Source organism: Nesoenas mayeri (assembly GCF_963082525.1).
Source record: "Nesoenas mayeri genome assembly, chromosome: 1".
In the NCBI taxonomy this organism is placed as follows: domain Eukaryota; kingdom Metazoa; phylum Chordata; class Aves; order Columbiformes; family Columbidae; genus Nesoenas; species Nesoenas mayeri.
Window position 1 is genome coordinate 158,516,411 of NC_137541.1, and position 14,497 is coordinate 158,530,907.

Consider the following 14,497-nt stretch of genomic DNA (forward strand, 5'->3'; position numbering starts at 1 on the left):
TAGCCTGTGTTTATACATGATATGTTGTGCTTTTCTATTTTATCTGTTGTGTTTATGACAAAAATATTTATTTTCTGATTTCAAACATGAAGTCAGACATGGCTTGTTGTTTTAAACCAATGACCTGTTTCACTTTCCATGTGCTCTATATTACATTTAGTTATGGTTTTAAAACAAATGCTTTATGTAATAAAAATAAGTATATGCCAGTACAGAATAACATAAAATTAAGATTATTTTTGCTATAAATTAATTTTCTGTAATTTTTTATTACTACATAAAGAATTTTCTTAGATTATTTTTGTGTAAACCATTGGCAATACTCACTTGTGAATCGACTAGTCCTGTTGGGTAACAAAAAACCTGTTTTGGCAAGTGAAACAGTGCGAAAAGTTCACTTTTAAATAAAAGTGAAGAAAAGTTATCTCAAAGGCTTGGCACACCATCAAATTACAACAAACCTTTACAATATTAACTGTGTGTTTCCATTATATTTTGCTCATTCTGTAGTAGATAATTACATTTTTCTGTCTTTATTTTTTTAATCCTCTTAGGAAACCTTTTTTAGATTTTGATTTCTCTTTATTTACATTTGCTTGAATCCTGATGTTAAATGTTTAAATTTGCTTTGAACCACACACATTACGTTCATTTTAATCATTGCCCTGTGTGCTCTTTTTCCCAAGATTTTGATTACTTTGTTTTTATTCCAGGGATTCTTTGAGGATGAAGATGGAAAGGAATATATCTATAAAGAGCCCAAACTCACACCTCTCTCAGAAATTTCCCAAAGACTACAAAAGCTCTACTCTGACAAATTTGGATCTGAAAATGTCAAAATGATTCAGGATTCTGGCAAAGTATGATCTTTATTCTCTCTAAAAAATTTGAATATATTGCTTTCACTTATCCACTTGAAATACTGTAGGATCACTGTCTGTTACTCATTTAACACAAAACACACGTGTCTAAAAACTCTGCTGGTTGAAGGGACTGAGAGAAATATCTCCTATCAAGTTTACCTTTAAGAACAACCAAAAACCTTACTTTCCATAGTGTCACCTCTGAATATAATAATAGTATCTTAGAACGTGTTTGGATTATAGTCATATCCTGTGTTATCTTTAGCTATATTTCTTGCCATTTCATGCACAGTCATTCTTTGGAAGCCTTTTGCTTTTCTGCACCTTGAGAGCAGAACAGAGCCCAAACTCTTTTCCGAATTAAGAAACAGCCCCCTCTTCGCAGAAAAGTGCCATATGTAAATAACATTGTAATTCTGTATCAGTTGCTCTTGTTGTCATTTGCTTATGTCTCTGAGCCTGTTCGATTTTAAAAACACTTTAAAAAAAATGCTCACACAAAGTCATCTGGTTAAATCTAGATTTGTCATAGGAAATGCTTTCCTTTGTAATTGAGGGCTCCCAAACTGGTGAACCAAAGAGGGCTACAGCATCCCATATGCTGATGCTTCTCTGCTTTCCCATCACGGAATCACAGAATGTTAGGGATTGGAAGGGACCTCAAAAAATCATCCAGTCCAATCCCCCTGCCGGAGCAGGAACACCTAGATGAGCTTACACAGGATTTCATTCCCTTCCTCAGCCAATTTTTAACTTCTGTTAGGATTTAGACTTTATGGTGATTTTATCCTATTGTAATTTCATGTCTCTTCTGTTCCTTGATTCTGCCAGTAAGATCACAAAGTTCTGTGCTTCTCAGCCTGAAATTGCAGCAATGGTGGGCTTTTCAGTATTGGAACTTTAAAAGGAGAGGAGGACTTATGTGAGAACTAGATTTCATTTCACAGCAGGCAAGAGATTCGTATTATAATCTCAGTTTTTCACAGCTATTCCAGTATAATATTTTTATTTTTTTACAATTATTTATAATGCATATGTTTGCCAGCATTTATAGGGAACATTTTATGTCAGCTTTATCAGGATGAGTACATAAATTACCACTTAAGTTCCAGTCCAATAATCTTGAAAACATTCTAGATTTAAAAAAAAAATAATAAATCACGCAGCATGTCCCAATAAAAATGAGTAATAGCAGGGAGACCCTAGCTCTGCTTCCAGTTTCCTCCAATTGTTACTTGATGACTTCATGTGTGTATTTGCATTGGTTTTTTTCCCCACTTACTTTACAGAAGTGAAATGGCTCAGAGACAGGCAGACATGAGTATTTGTTGTGGGACTAGAATGGTAGGTAACAACTCTTAGAAAGATGCACAGGTTTAGGTTGCCCTCATCATCCCATGGCTGGGAGAATTTACAACAAAAAAAACCCCACCTTGGTCCATTTAGGGACCTGGTTGGTCAAAGTCTTAGGAGGCCCTATGTGTTGATACTGGGGACTAGTTCCTGCTTTTACCAAATTAAAGATTTGCCAGTCCATGAGGCTGTTACTCATCCAGTTCTAGAAACAAAATGAACTGAATAGCGAAGCCTTCAATTTGCCCTGCATCTGTTTGTTCATTGAGACTCTCATAGAGTGTGAGACCTGAGACAGACGTGTTGGAAGGAGTGCCTTCTGGTGGTGATATCTGAACTATTTGCAATGTAGGGGCTTGTTTTTAATTATTTCTTTATCACTAGCAATTTTTGATCACCAGTCTAGCATTGTATCAGCTGCCATGGAGAACAAGTATTTGTTTCTGGGTTTTCTGTATCTGTGCCTTCCAGTGTTTATCATGGGCATAATTGTATTATGTTTTTGCGTGCAGTTCTGCTTATAGCAATTATCGATGAGTGTTTTTAAAAAACAACCAACAAACAAACCCACAACAACAAAACACCACCAACAACAAACAAACACAAAACACGCAATATGTTGTAATGCATCTAGCTGTGTTATCTCCCTAATAGTTAGGGCTTCTCAGCACTCAGTTTCTATGAGAGCATTAATGTTTCCTGTGTTTTCAGTAATTTACAGGTTAAGAGACCAAACTTGACTTCTGAAAATTGTGTGACTACAATTAAATCGACTTTATTCACAATGCAGCTTTTTTTCTTGTTGTTGTGTTTTAAAGGTAAATCCTAAGGATTTAGATTCAAAATATGCATATATTCAAGTTACACATGTAATTCCATACTTTGAAGAAAAAGAGTTGCAAGAAAGAAAAACAGATTTTGAAAGGACTCATAACATTCGTCGCTTTATGTTTGAGATGCCTTTTACTCAAACTGGCAAAAGACAAGGAGGAGTAGAAGAACAGTGTAAGCGACGGACTATTTTGACAGGTACTGACTGGAAATTTCATTTAGAAGAAAACTGGTGTTCTTTTTTTATAGTTAATCCTTGATACTAGGTTTTTCTATATGTTGCGTATTTTTTTCAGGAAAAAAATCCTTTAGAAGATTTCAGATGTGACTGTTAGAGGTGACAAGAACTGCAAAGTTTACCAAAATACTGGTAGACAAAACAACCTTTTAAGATTAGTACATACTTGAAAATAATATTCCAAAATGTGATATACAAACACTTAGAAAAGACTGTCTGAGAGTATGTATATCATTGTGTGGTTTCTTAACCACTAAGTATTGGAAAAAGAGAGTAAAATCTCATATTTGACTATATTCTAATTATCCTTCACTTTTAAGTAATTTTGTTTTGTTTTTTAATAATGGAATGTCTGCATCTCTCCCTTCACCCTTCCTTGTGCTTGCATGTCTTTGCTATAAAATACTGAAGAGCAGTGGTATTGTTTGCTGGTTCAGGAATGGGGGTTTTCAACATTCTTTCAGTATTTGGACATGTTAAATTCTTTTGGCTAAGAGCAGCTAAGAGAGCCTGAAGACAGCTTCTGGTTTTACTTCCAGCCTCTGTTCCATTGTGACTTTGGACTAATCACTGTGCATTAGTTTCTCAATTGTCAGCTTTAGAAGGGAAGAGTGCCCGTCTGTCTCTCCATAGGCTCAAACTTTAAATATATTTAGCTCAGCGATACAGAACATTTTATTACACTTTTAAATGAGATAATTGTTACGGTGCATTTGGCGATGTTTCTGTATAAAATGTAATCTGAATTTGTGAAATAACAAGTTGGGCTTTGACTGGAAGTTCGAGCATTAATTCACATGATCTAATTCTGGTCTGTACACGATTTTCCATTTCACCTACTGAAAGTCCTTTATAGCTGTCAGCTAAAATACTTCTCATAGTGAAAATTAGTCTTTCAGATTGACTTCTTCAAAGTGTAATACTCAAATAATTTATTTGTATTTTTTCCTTAAGCCTCAAGACTTGTGAATGTGGAGTCTAGTTTTCCTTTTTCTTAGAAAAAGACTATTATGTGTTTTGTCTCTATTAAGTGTGAGCTTCCACATCACCATCTTAATATAGTGGTAGTGGTCAGTTGTCTATAGCTAATACTTGTGAGGAAATAGAAAATATAGCCTCACTATTTTTAATTCTTCTCCTCTTTGAGATATGTGGGTGATAAGCAGTTTTTTTACAGTTCTTATATGAATTAAGTTCCAGTGGTTTATTTCTTGGTTATTATTACTAGTGCTAGTGACCATGATCTTTGTCACTTTCTTTGGGTGCATATATACATTTTTGATAGTTGGTTCCCCTGTATATTTGGTAGTATTTCTAATTATATAATATGCTATTAAATAGAGCAACTAACTAGGTCAAAATGAAATTTTAGTACCTTATTCAAACCCACTTCTGACTATATTAAACTTGTTTCTGTCGGTAGCTATACATTGTTTCCCATACGTGAAAAAGCGCATTCCAGTAATGTACCAGCACCATACTGATTTAAACCCAATTGAAGTAGCCATTGATGAAATGAGTAAAAAAGTTGCAGAACTTCGACAGCTTTGCTCTTCAACTGAAGTTGATATGATCAAATTGCAGCTGAAGCTGCAAGGAAGTGTCAGCGTTCAGGTAAGACCATGGACTTTGCTATTCAGCTCTTTTGCTCACCTCTGTCCCTGAAAAATCTTGTAGTTAGCATTTTATCATTACTTCCTATTCTGTATATTCAAGAATGTCCCAAATAAGAAGTATGCTCCCTTTTTGCAGTTACTATGAGAACAGGAAAAGCAATAAAGGTATAATTAAAAGTATAATAAAACACCAATCATGGACAGTTGCATGAAAGGATTAAGATTCATCTCTGGAATCTGTGGTGGTCTGAGCCTCACCAGGTTTTGGGTTAAAATTGAAATTACAATAAAATTGTGACTTCACATATAAGGGGGAATTAATATATTTTGCCTAGATGTAGGTCTGCTCACACATCATCTTCATTGCTTTTGTATTTTGGTAAGATCCCAAGGGAGATGAAGAGGGACTGGCAAAGTATAGGGGGAGGGTAATAGCAAAAAAATCTCACTGTGAAATATTCAGTTTTGCCTAGGGGAAGCAAGAACTGAATGTATAAAGAAACCATCAGATTCACCACAATAGGGTAAATAAAGCAGTTGTAGCATGTACGAATCCGATATGGTAGGGGTCTTAAGAATGCAATGACAAAAGTGCTAGTCTGCTATTTTAAACTGATTCAAATCAAAAGCACAGGGAACAGAGTCATCTGAAATGAGCTGTTGTCTTATTGAAGAGAAAAAACAAATACACACAAACCCAAAACACCACCACCAAACACCAAAACCCAACCAATGTTCCAGAATCAGCAAGTTGTCAAGATAGCATTTAGGATGAGAAAGGAGGGGCTGTTACTGTTAATAAAAAATAATAATGAGTCAGAAATCATTTAATAGCATTTTATAATTAGTTTCATGTAGCTGCCACAACAGCGCAATTAAATTTCTGCTAATTATTGCAGAAGTTTCAGCTTGGAAGAATGCTTGCAATAGATAAGCAGACAAAGCAGTAGTAGAATTGAGCTTATGTTCCTCATTTTCCCACCCTAATTTCATGAACAGAGATGACAGATTTGCAATATCGACTGTTACTTTGCCACATCATTTAAGTGGTTTCTTTGTGCCTGGACAGGTTCATAGAGAGCGCTGCAGAAACCTCTCCTGCTTGTATGTTCCAACTCCAGCAGTTTTCTTATGAAATAAATCCAGCTTTTTTGAAATCACTGTGTTCTCCTGAGAAAAGCAAATCAGACAGACACCTGTAGTACCTGTTATTGCTTAGAAAATATGTCTGAGAACTGACTTAATCTTGTAATTCTTGTTCTTTTTAGGTTAATGCTGGTCCGTTAGCATACGCAAGAGCTTTCTTAGATGACATGAGCACCAAAAGATATCCAGACAATAAAGTAAAGCTACTAAAGGAAGTTTTTAGGTACGTTTTTCAGGAAAAAAAAATACTACTTTTATTTTCAGGGCTGATATAATAAGAATTTTTTTTAACTTTTAAATCTTATAGTGTTCTGACTGCATTAAAAATGTTCTTTAAGCTGGCACTTTGAATTAATCTTTTGGATTTTGTATTCCTGATTGTGATCTTCCTTCATTGTTTCGTTTAAATCAGGCAATTTGTTGAAGCTTGTGGGCATGCTCTGGGTGTAAATGAACGACTTATAAAGGAAGATCAGTTGGAATATCAAGAAGAAATGAAGGCCAACTACAGAGAAATGGCAAAAGAACTTTCTGAAATAATGCATGAGCAAGTATGTGCTGAAATTAAATTATATGTACCAGCATTCAGAATGTAGCTGTAATGTGAAGCCACTAGAAGAAGTACATGTCATGCTTTAGACAGAAGGACTGGGTTTGGGATTTTTTTGCTTCGTTTGGTGTTTTGTTTTGGTTGGGTTTTTTCATTTGTATGTTTTTCTGTTGGAGTATAAGCATATCATGGAATTTAAGAATCTCATCATTTTTTTTTATGTTTGTGAATTTTCTGCAATTGCTTTCTTGGCCTTCAGAATGAAGTCTTCCTCATTAAGAGAGTGCAGACAAAGCTGGTGAGAGGCCTGGAGCACAAGTCTTATGAGTTGTGGCTGAGAGAACTGAGGCTATTTAGCCTGGAGAAAAGGAGGCTGAGGAGAGACCTTATCGCTGTCTACAACTACCTGAAAGGAGGTTGTAGCATGGAGGGGGTTGGTCTCTTCTCCCAAGTAACAAGTGATAGGACAAGAGGAAATGGCCTCAAGCTGCACCAGGGGAGGTTTAGATTGGATATTAGGAACAATTTCTTCACAGAAAGGGTTGTCAGGCATTGGAACAGGCTGCCCAGGGAAGTGGTGGAGTCACCATCCCTGGAGGTGTTTAAAAGGCATTTAGACGAGGTTCTTAGGGACATGATGTAGTGCTAGAGTTAGGTTAATGGTTGGACTTGATGATCTTGAGGGTCTGTTCCAACTGAAATGATTCTATGATTTTAAGAAAGTAAATCTAGTTGGCAACAGCCTGGTTTTTTTGTAGGAGAGGAAGACTACAGTAAGGATCAAACAAATTTTATTACTTGAATATATATGTCATTTTTTCTTCATATCTGTAGTTACAGGGGTGGGTTTCTATTCAGTGACTCAAACAGCTCATTTTAGTCTATACTTCCTGGTAACTGTAGAAGGATTTGAGGTGCAAACTTAGCCTTTACTCTTGCAAGAAAGAGTTTAACGTCTTTCAAGATACATTTTCTTGAGGGGAATCCACTCAAGAGAAACTGTAGATATGGGAGAAGAAAAACCAGAAGTCTCATGGGGTGAGATGAAGGACCTTGCATCTGGGATCCATGGTAGAAATGTCTCTTGACTTCAGAGCCAAGGATATTATTTACAGGAGGACAGGAAAGGCTGAAGATCACAGAAAATCACACAGATTCATGCTTGATCCTTGACTTCTTGACATTTTTATTCATTATATCCATCACTTCAGATTCCTTTTATTCATCCACTTGTATTTGTATCATCTTTTCCCAGAGTGGTAGAGTGGCTCATAGTTCTTAACCCTCAAGACTTGTTTTTCTGGCCCACAATAAATACCTGTGTTTTTTGATAATATTTTACCTTACCAATACACATGTCTATGAGACTTCCTTAGATGTATAACCATAACAGCAGCTTTTCTTAGTCTAGGAACCAATGCATCCTAGTCTAGATAACCAGTTGATACAAAGAGGAGCCCTGAGTTTCTCTTGGCCATACAAAAATTATAAGCGTTACTCAGAAATCGAATTATACAGGAAAAATCAAACTTAAGACCTACCTGAGGCATTCAGTCTAGCTGGCATTTTAGCTGTCTGTTAATCTTCCAGCTTTTTCTCAGGATTGCATCTTTTAGATGTACAATGAATTTACCCATTTAGTGTTTTTTGTCATGTGTAAATTCCTCTATTATTATCCAAGAAATACTTGCTCAAAAAGCTAGTCAGCTTGCTGATATAACAGCTTATCCATAGCCTTATCTAAGAAAAATTTACCTTTATTCTACCCTTGCTTAGATAATATCCAGAACTTTCATGGCAATTTTTTTTTCTGTTCAAAAGTGTGTCAAGTGTCTGAAGTTCACTTCACATGCTTTCTTGCTCTCAATTATTTCCTGATGTGATTTTCTCAGATACTGTGCTAGGAGTACCTCTGTGCTATGATATAGTTTCAGTGAAGCACAGGAATACAGCAAGTGCATAGGATTTATTTTCGTTCTCTTATTTCTTTGTTATACTATGACAGGGAAAAGCTTACCACAAAAATAAGTTATTTTAGCCACCAATGACAGAGAATATTGTGAAACAAGGTTTGTAGGGAGTTACATCATTTTCACAGAATCTATGTGGTGGATTTTTATTTAATTAGTTAGTTATGTTGGTAGGGGTTTCTTGGTTTGGTTTTGTTTTGTTTTTAATAAAAAATACCACACAACAATGTTTTTCAGATATGCACGTACAGGAAAACAGTTTTGAAAGACCCCTGGAAGAGGGAAACAGATTGCTTAGCTGGCAAAAATGGGACAGTTTGACCGTATTTCAATGTGATGTATTGAAAAGCAGAAAGCAGTGGGGGGTTTTGGAAAGGGAGATAACTGGACCGCTGATTAAGATAAACTAAGTAAATGGAAGAATTAGACAGCTGTACAGAAGACATTTGGGAAAGAGATAATTGTTTTGGTCAAGTAATTTAATGATAATAAATGAAAGATTTGTGTTTTCCCTACATCAGGGGAATATTAAAGGATATAATGACAGCTTGTACACAAGAAAAAATACTTTGAACTCAATGCAAGATATGTATGTTTAAAAAATGCTCACATATGAGTTTCCAAAGACTGATGATAAGAAAAAGCAAGTAGTGGCTGAAACTTGAGGAGTAAATCATATTGTCAGCAAGTAAATGAAGAGAAGAAGGGGTAAACAGCTGATACATCTAATAAAGTGTCAACAGAATATGAAAGTACAGCACTGACTGCAGTGAAGTGTGCTCTTAGCCTGCCACTGTGTTCTTTTTATACAAATGCAATTAGTTGTAAATAATTAAACCACGCTGTGTTGTTGGGTGGCTGGGGTTTTTTGGTGTGCGTTTGTTTTTGGTGTTGCAGGTTTTGGTTTTTTATTTAGTTGTTTAGTTTTTCGGTTGGTTTGTGGTTTCTAATGAGATTGATCAGTTCCCTTAAGGTTTAGAGTCATGAAACTCTTCACTGAAAACTTAAAAAATATCGCTTTTATGTGCCTGCCTATTGCTGTATTTGGAAAAAGAGCTTCTCATAATGTTTGTTCTAATGCCATTGAAGAAACTATTAGCTGGCTTATAGTAGTGTGGGTTTTAAACAACTGCAAAAATTTTATTATGAAAAATATGGACAAGAATCTTAACAGATTTTTCTTTTTTCTCCTGTTCTGCTTACCAATATGATCAGATGGGATGGTAATTAGCTTTCTTTACTTCTGCACTTAGTTTGTTTCATCTTGATATCATTCCTTTTTTTCCCCCAATATTTCTAATCCTAGCATCACGAAATTTATAGCTGTTAAGAGTGGAGTCCTTTTGGTGCTTCCATAGCTTTTGATAAGAAATGCTCAAATCATACCTCTAAGTCAAAAAAAAGGGGGGAGGAGGGGTGCAAAAAGAATGCCGGTTCTTGTGAGACTTCTGTTGAAAGTTAATAAGAGAAATGACAGAAGCTATCCACACTTCGCCTAAGTTAGGAGAGCTGATGTTGGAGAAATAACTACGGCCCTCCTAGATGTAGTAGAGGATGGCTGAACAGAGTAGCTGTCCTCAAAAAGAAGTTCTGTGCATTTGAGAAAGTACTGGAAGGTCGATAAACAGCACATAATGAAATAGGTTAGCCGTTTTATAAATGCTTGTGTTGTTTTGTAACATTTTGGTAAATGCGTGTTTTCCATTTTAAGATTACTCCGGTTGAAGAAAAGGCCAGTGTTATGCCTAACTCGCTACACATTTTCAACGCCATAAGTGGAACTCCAACAAGCACAACAGTTCATGGGATGCCCAGTTCTTCTTCAGTTGCATGATTGTTTTGTAAAGGAAAGTATGTTTTTTTGGTTTGGGGGTGGGGTTTTTTTGAGTATGTGGATTTGCTTCTTTGTGTGCAAACTCAGGATGATTTTGAAGCTAAATGTTGGGCACGTGCAAGCTGCATAATTCATATGAATGTCTGAGCACACTTAGCAAATAGCAGTTACTGGTAATAGTCTTTTAGAGTAAGGGAGGTGCACATATATTTTTTAACCTTGCTGGTAACACTTAAAAATATTCGCAATGCCATTGCAGAAGTGTGTGTTGGAAAATTACAAAGTTGAAGTTAATTTCTCTTTTTCATTAGAAAGTATTATTAAAATGAATTGCACATTACAAAAAAAGTGTTGTGGGATGTACTTTTGCAGATATGTAACATTCAGGTGTTCTTTTTGTGTATGGCACATAGAGATTGATTCCAAGTACAAGAACTATTTTGGGGCTAGACAGAGACACTAGTTTCTTGGGTTTAATGAACTGACAATAGTAGTTTTTGTACCATTTGGCAAATTGTTGTGCTTTATTTTATACCTCGTTGCATTTTGGAGGTAGTGAGCTTAGATCTTATTAAACAACTAAATACAACCAAAGGTCTGTATTAATGAACACTTGAGTTATACTAAAATATCAATAGTAGAAAATTGTTATGTACATATTGTTTGTTAATACAGTCCATACAGTCTGTACATAAATGTATTACATTTCTAAGCATTTTTTAATATTCATACCAGCTTTTATCCTTCTGCTTTCAGTTTATTGTGAAAATTTGCTCATTCCAAGTATATGCAGAATTTACAGTTCCTTTATTCCTGTATATAAATAAGTGCAATATAAAGATGTATACAGTCTTTGCTATGTTAGGTTTATATGCAGTTATTAAAAGAAAAAAACTTTTTTTGCCAAAGCAATGGAGTATGTAATTGGTGGTCATGGTTACTATGGTAAATGGTGGTATAATTTAAAGCTTTTTCCATATCCTTATTCTTTTAAGACATTAATTTAGTAATTTTATATTTGGGGAAAATAAAGGTTTTTAATTTTATTTAACTGGAAGCACTGTCCTGCTGTAATTAAACATTCTGTACTACATCTATATTAAAAGGAAAAAAATAGTTACTTTTCTCGCTGTGTGCTCTGGTTTTTATTTTAGATTAACGGGGGGAAAGATGAAAGCTTGATCAAAAGAAAAAAAAGGCCTTTTGCAGATTAAGTATGGGATGCAGACACTTCTAGGGTGTATTTCATATTCATTGTCAATAGAGGGAATCCAGGTTATTAGTTAAGACATCAGTTTTGGATCCATCACATTAGACTGAATTAGCATGTTACAGTAACTAAAGGTTGTTATTATATGATTAATATTAGGAAGTCTTCAAAACATTTCATCAAATGACAGTAAAAAAATCATCTTTTCCTTATGATGTAAGGTCCATAATGTTCTGTAGTACAGCACAAAACTTACATGTTGCCATTACTTATCAAAGATTTTTCCAAAACAGGTCATCCCGGCAGTGGAATACTGGATAATTCTGCTTTTTCCAGTTATGTTTCAGAAACAAGTTTCCTGTTTGTTTAAAATTCTTTTCCTCAAAAAAAGCAAAAACAAGCAAAAAACACGAACAAAAACTCACCCTATATGCTTTCGCTTTTTGGTTTGTTTGTGGAAATATGTATAGGAATACTTTGTTACGTATTGATGTAGTTAGTCTCTGAAGGTATTTCATTATTAGGAGAAAATAGCCTATGAAGTTGTTTTGCCATTCAGGAAGATTTCTAGAGCAATCTATTAATAGAAATTGTGTGTGTCATGATGGCTTCTTGTAATTAACACACTTTTTCTAACTTCCCCTTTGCCCTGGAAGCAGAACTGACCATTTCCTGCGGTTGTACAACACATTTTACACTGAGACCTCAATTTGACAGAGTTGTATCTGCTAACCAACCTGTTCATGTAGTATGTATTCATAATTGAATATGTATCTATGTATATAGATACACAGTTAAATATATGTGTATCTGTTTTGCTTACCTGCTGAAAATTAGCCTCTGAAAAATAGTGAAATATAGTTGACAAAAGGTTGATGTAAGTTGACATAGGGTAGTAGTAATGACGAGCACGTGTTCAACTCTGAAGTATACATTTATTTTCATTAAGTTACATGACACAGTTATATGAGAGAACACACCACACCCTCTAATGTATTGTTTTCATTTTAGATATGCTGCGGCTATAATTGTTGGGGTTTATCTCCTCAATAATTCATACTGTACCTGCCTTCCTTTTCTGCAGTTACTTGTGCAACATGTAAATTAGCTATCTAATATGGGTTATTTTATTTATAAAGACTTGGGCTCTGTAGTGGTTTTGGCTAGGATAGAGTTAATTTTCTTCACAGCAGGTGGTATGTTTTGGATTTGATGAAAACAGTGTTGATAACACAGGGATTTAGTTATAGCTGAGCAGGGCTTGCAGAGTGTTAAACTGTGGAGAAAGTTTGCAGTGAGCAGTTGGGGTTTTTTGCATCACTTGTTTTGGTTTTGTTTGTGGGTTGTGTTGTTGTTTTTTTGTTAATTTGTTTTTACCTGTTAAACTGTATTTTAAGCCATAAGTTTTCTCACTTGTACTTTTCTGATTCTCTCCCTATACTGCTGCAGGAGATTGAGCAAGTGGTTGTGTGAAGTTAAACCACAACAGTCCTTTTTGGCACCCAGTGTGGGGCTTGAAGGGGTTGAGATAACAGATTTGACCTCCATATGTAAGAGGGAGCTTAATAATTATTATGTTCCACAGTTGCTGGTTGCAATGTTGATTTACTTGTTCTTGGTGTTGGTTTATCTGATCAATGCCATGCTCCCCTTTTATTGCCGTGGATCGAATTTGAGAGCTTGTTAAAGGCTATATTTGACTTTTGCCATTTGCTGCGCAGTGTAGCGCTTTGTTGTGTTTCGCCTGGGAGAACTATGATAAAAGCATTGGCCTTGAGCCTAACCTGATATCTGGGCCCTACATTGTTGCCTTCCTTTTACTTCAAGAACCATCTCATGAAGACAATTAGCAATTACCCCTGCGGCATAGACATTTTCTCCCTTTTTACAATAACTCTTTGGTATCTTGAGCATCCTTGGGTAACCAAACTACTGTTAACATGTCTCGAGAACATGTTTCCAGCTTTCCCTAAGGTTAACTAATTATTTAGGAATATCACACAGGGCTGTGTCCCAAGGCAGCATGGTTAGGAGTAGCAAGGCATGTGTGAGAATATGAGAAGGGTTGGCATTTCTGGGTTTTCTGCACCGAGTCTGGGACTTCACCCCAAACAAGTGCAGGATCTTGATGAAATGATAAAATCTTTGAAAAAAAACATAATGCCTTGGCTACACCAGAGGCACAACTTATCTCCCTGTGCCAGAGCCTGGCATATGCCTATCAAGCACTGCTCAGAACCCTCAACTATTAATGTATCAGTCATCCCAATAATCAAGAAGAAAGAATGGAGAAGTCAACTCATTTAATGAAGGAGGAAGAAGCTTCTCCTGAGAGCAAGAGGGAGAATCAAAAGAGGCAGCCTGTTGTGCAGCAGAGCAGCCACAAGAACAGGAGAGGGAAGAAACAGAAGTCATACACAAGGCAGAAGCCACCTGGTCCCAAAGTGAGCTGCGAGATAAGCAAACAGATTCCAGCTGTCATCCAGGTGAGCAAATTATCAGCTGCAGTGCTGGGATAATGAGACCAGTAGTCAGGAATTAGTCCTGAGTGACCATCATAACCAGATGGAGCCCGAAGTCATGGACTAAATGTACTGAGTGGACATTTTATGAACAGTATTATAATCTATTTCTCCATTGTTTCTTATTAAAATATTCAGGCTGATCTGGGTGGTCGTAATGCACTGGTTCTCAAAGTTTTAAAAATTTCAATGTATATGAAACATTTGCCCAGGCAAGATCTTTAATATGAGCACAGTTTCAGAAAATTTGCTGAAAACAACTTTATTGTGTACTTCACCAGCAGATACTATGATGTTTTGTCTAATTTTTCAGGTGATTATTATGATATTCCCAGAAAGGAACCTGGGGGTGCTGGTCGATGGG

At 35.8% G+C, this 14,497-nt stretch overlaps 1 protein-coding gene across 5 annotated transcripts in view; it reads left to right on the forward strand.

The window, feature by feature from the left end:
* The window catches only part of DOCK9 (dedicator of cytokinesis 9), a gene marked incomplete at both ends in the record, with an annotated part of 103,442 nt that extends 93,041 nt beyond the window's left edge, over positions 1 to 10,401 (forward strand). For all 5 annotated transcript variants that reach the window (XM_080341218.1, XM_080341220.1, XM_080341219.1 and 2 more), the window contains 6 exons: positions 714 to 860; positions 3,035 to 3,245; positions 4,709 to 4,899; positions 6,170 to 6,270; positions 6,460 to 6,598; positions 10,279 to 10,401. In XM_080341218.1, the coding sequence (XP_080197344.1) occupies positions 714 to 860; positions 3,035 to 3,245; positions 4,709 to 4,899; positions 6,170 to 6,270; positions 6,460 to 6,598; positions 10,279 to 10,401 (912 nt within the window). The remainder of the gene's footprint in view (positions 1 to 713; positions 861 to 3,034; positions 3,246 to 4,708; positions 4,900 to 6,169; positions 6,271 to 6,459; positions 6,599 to 10,278) is intronic.
* Positions 10,402 to 14,497: the final 4,096 nt, after the last annotated feature.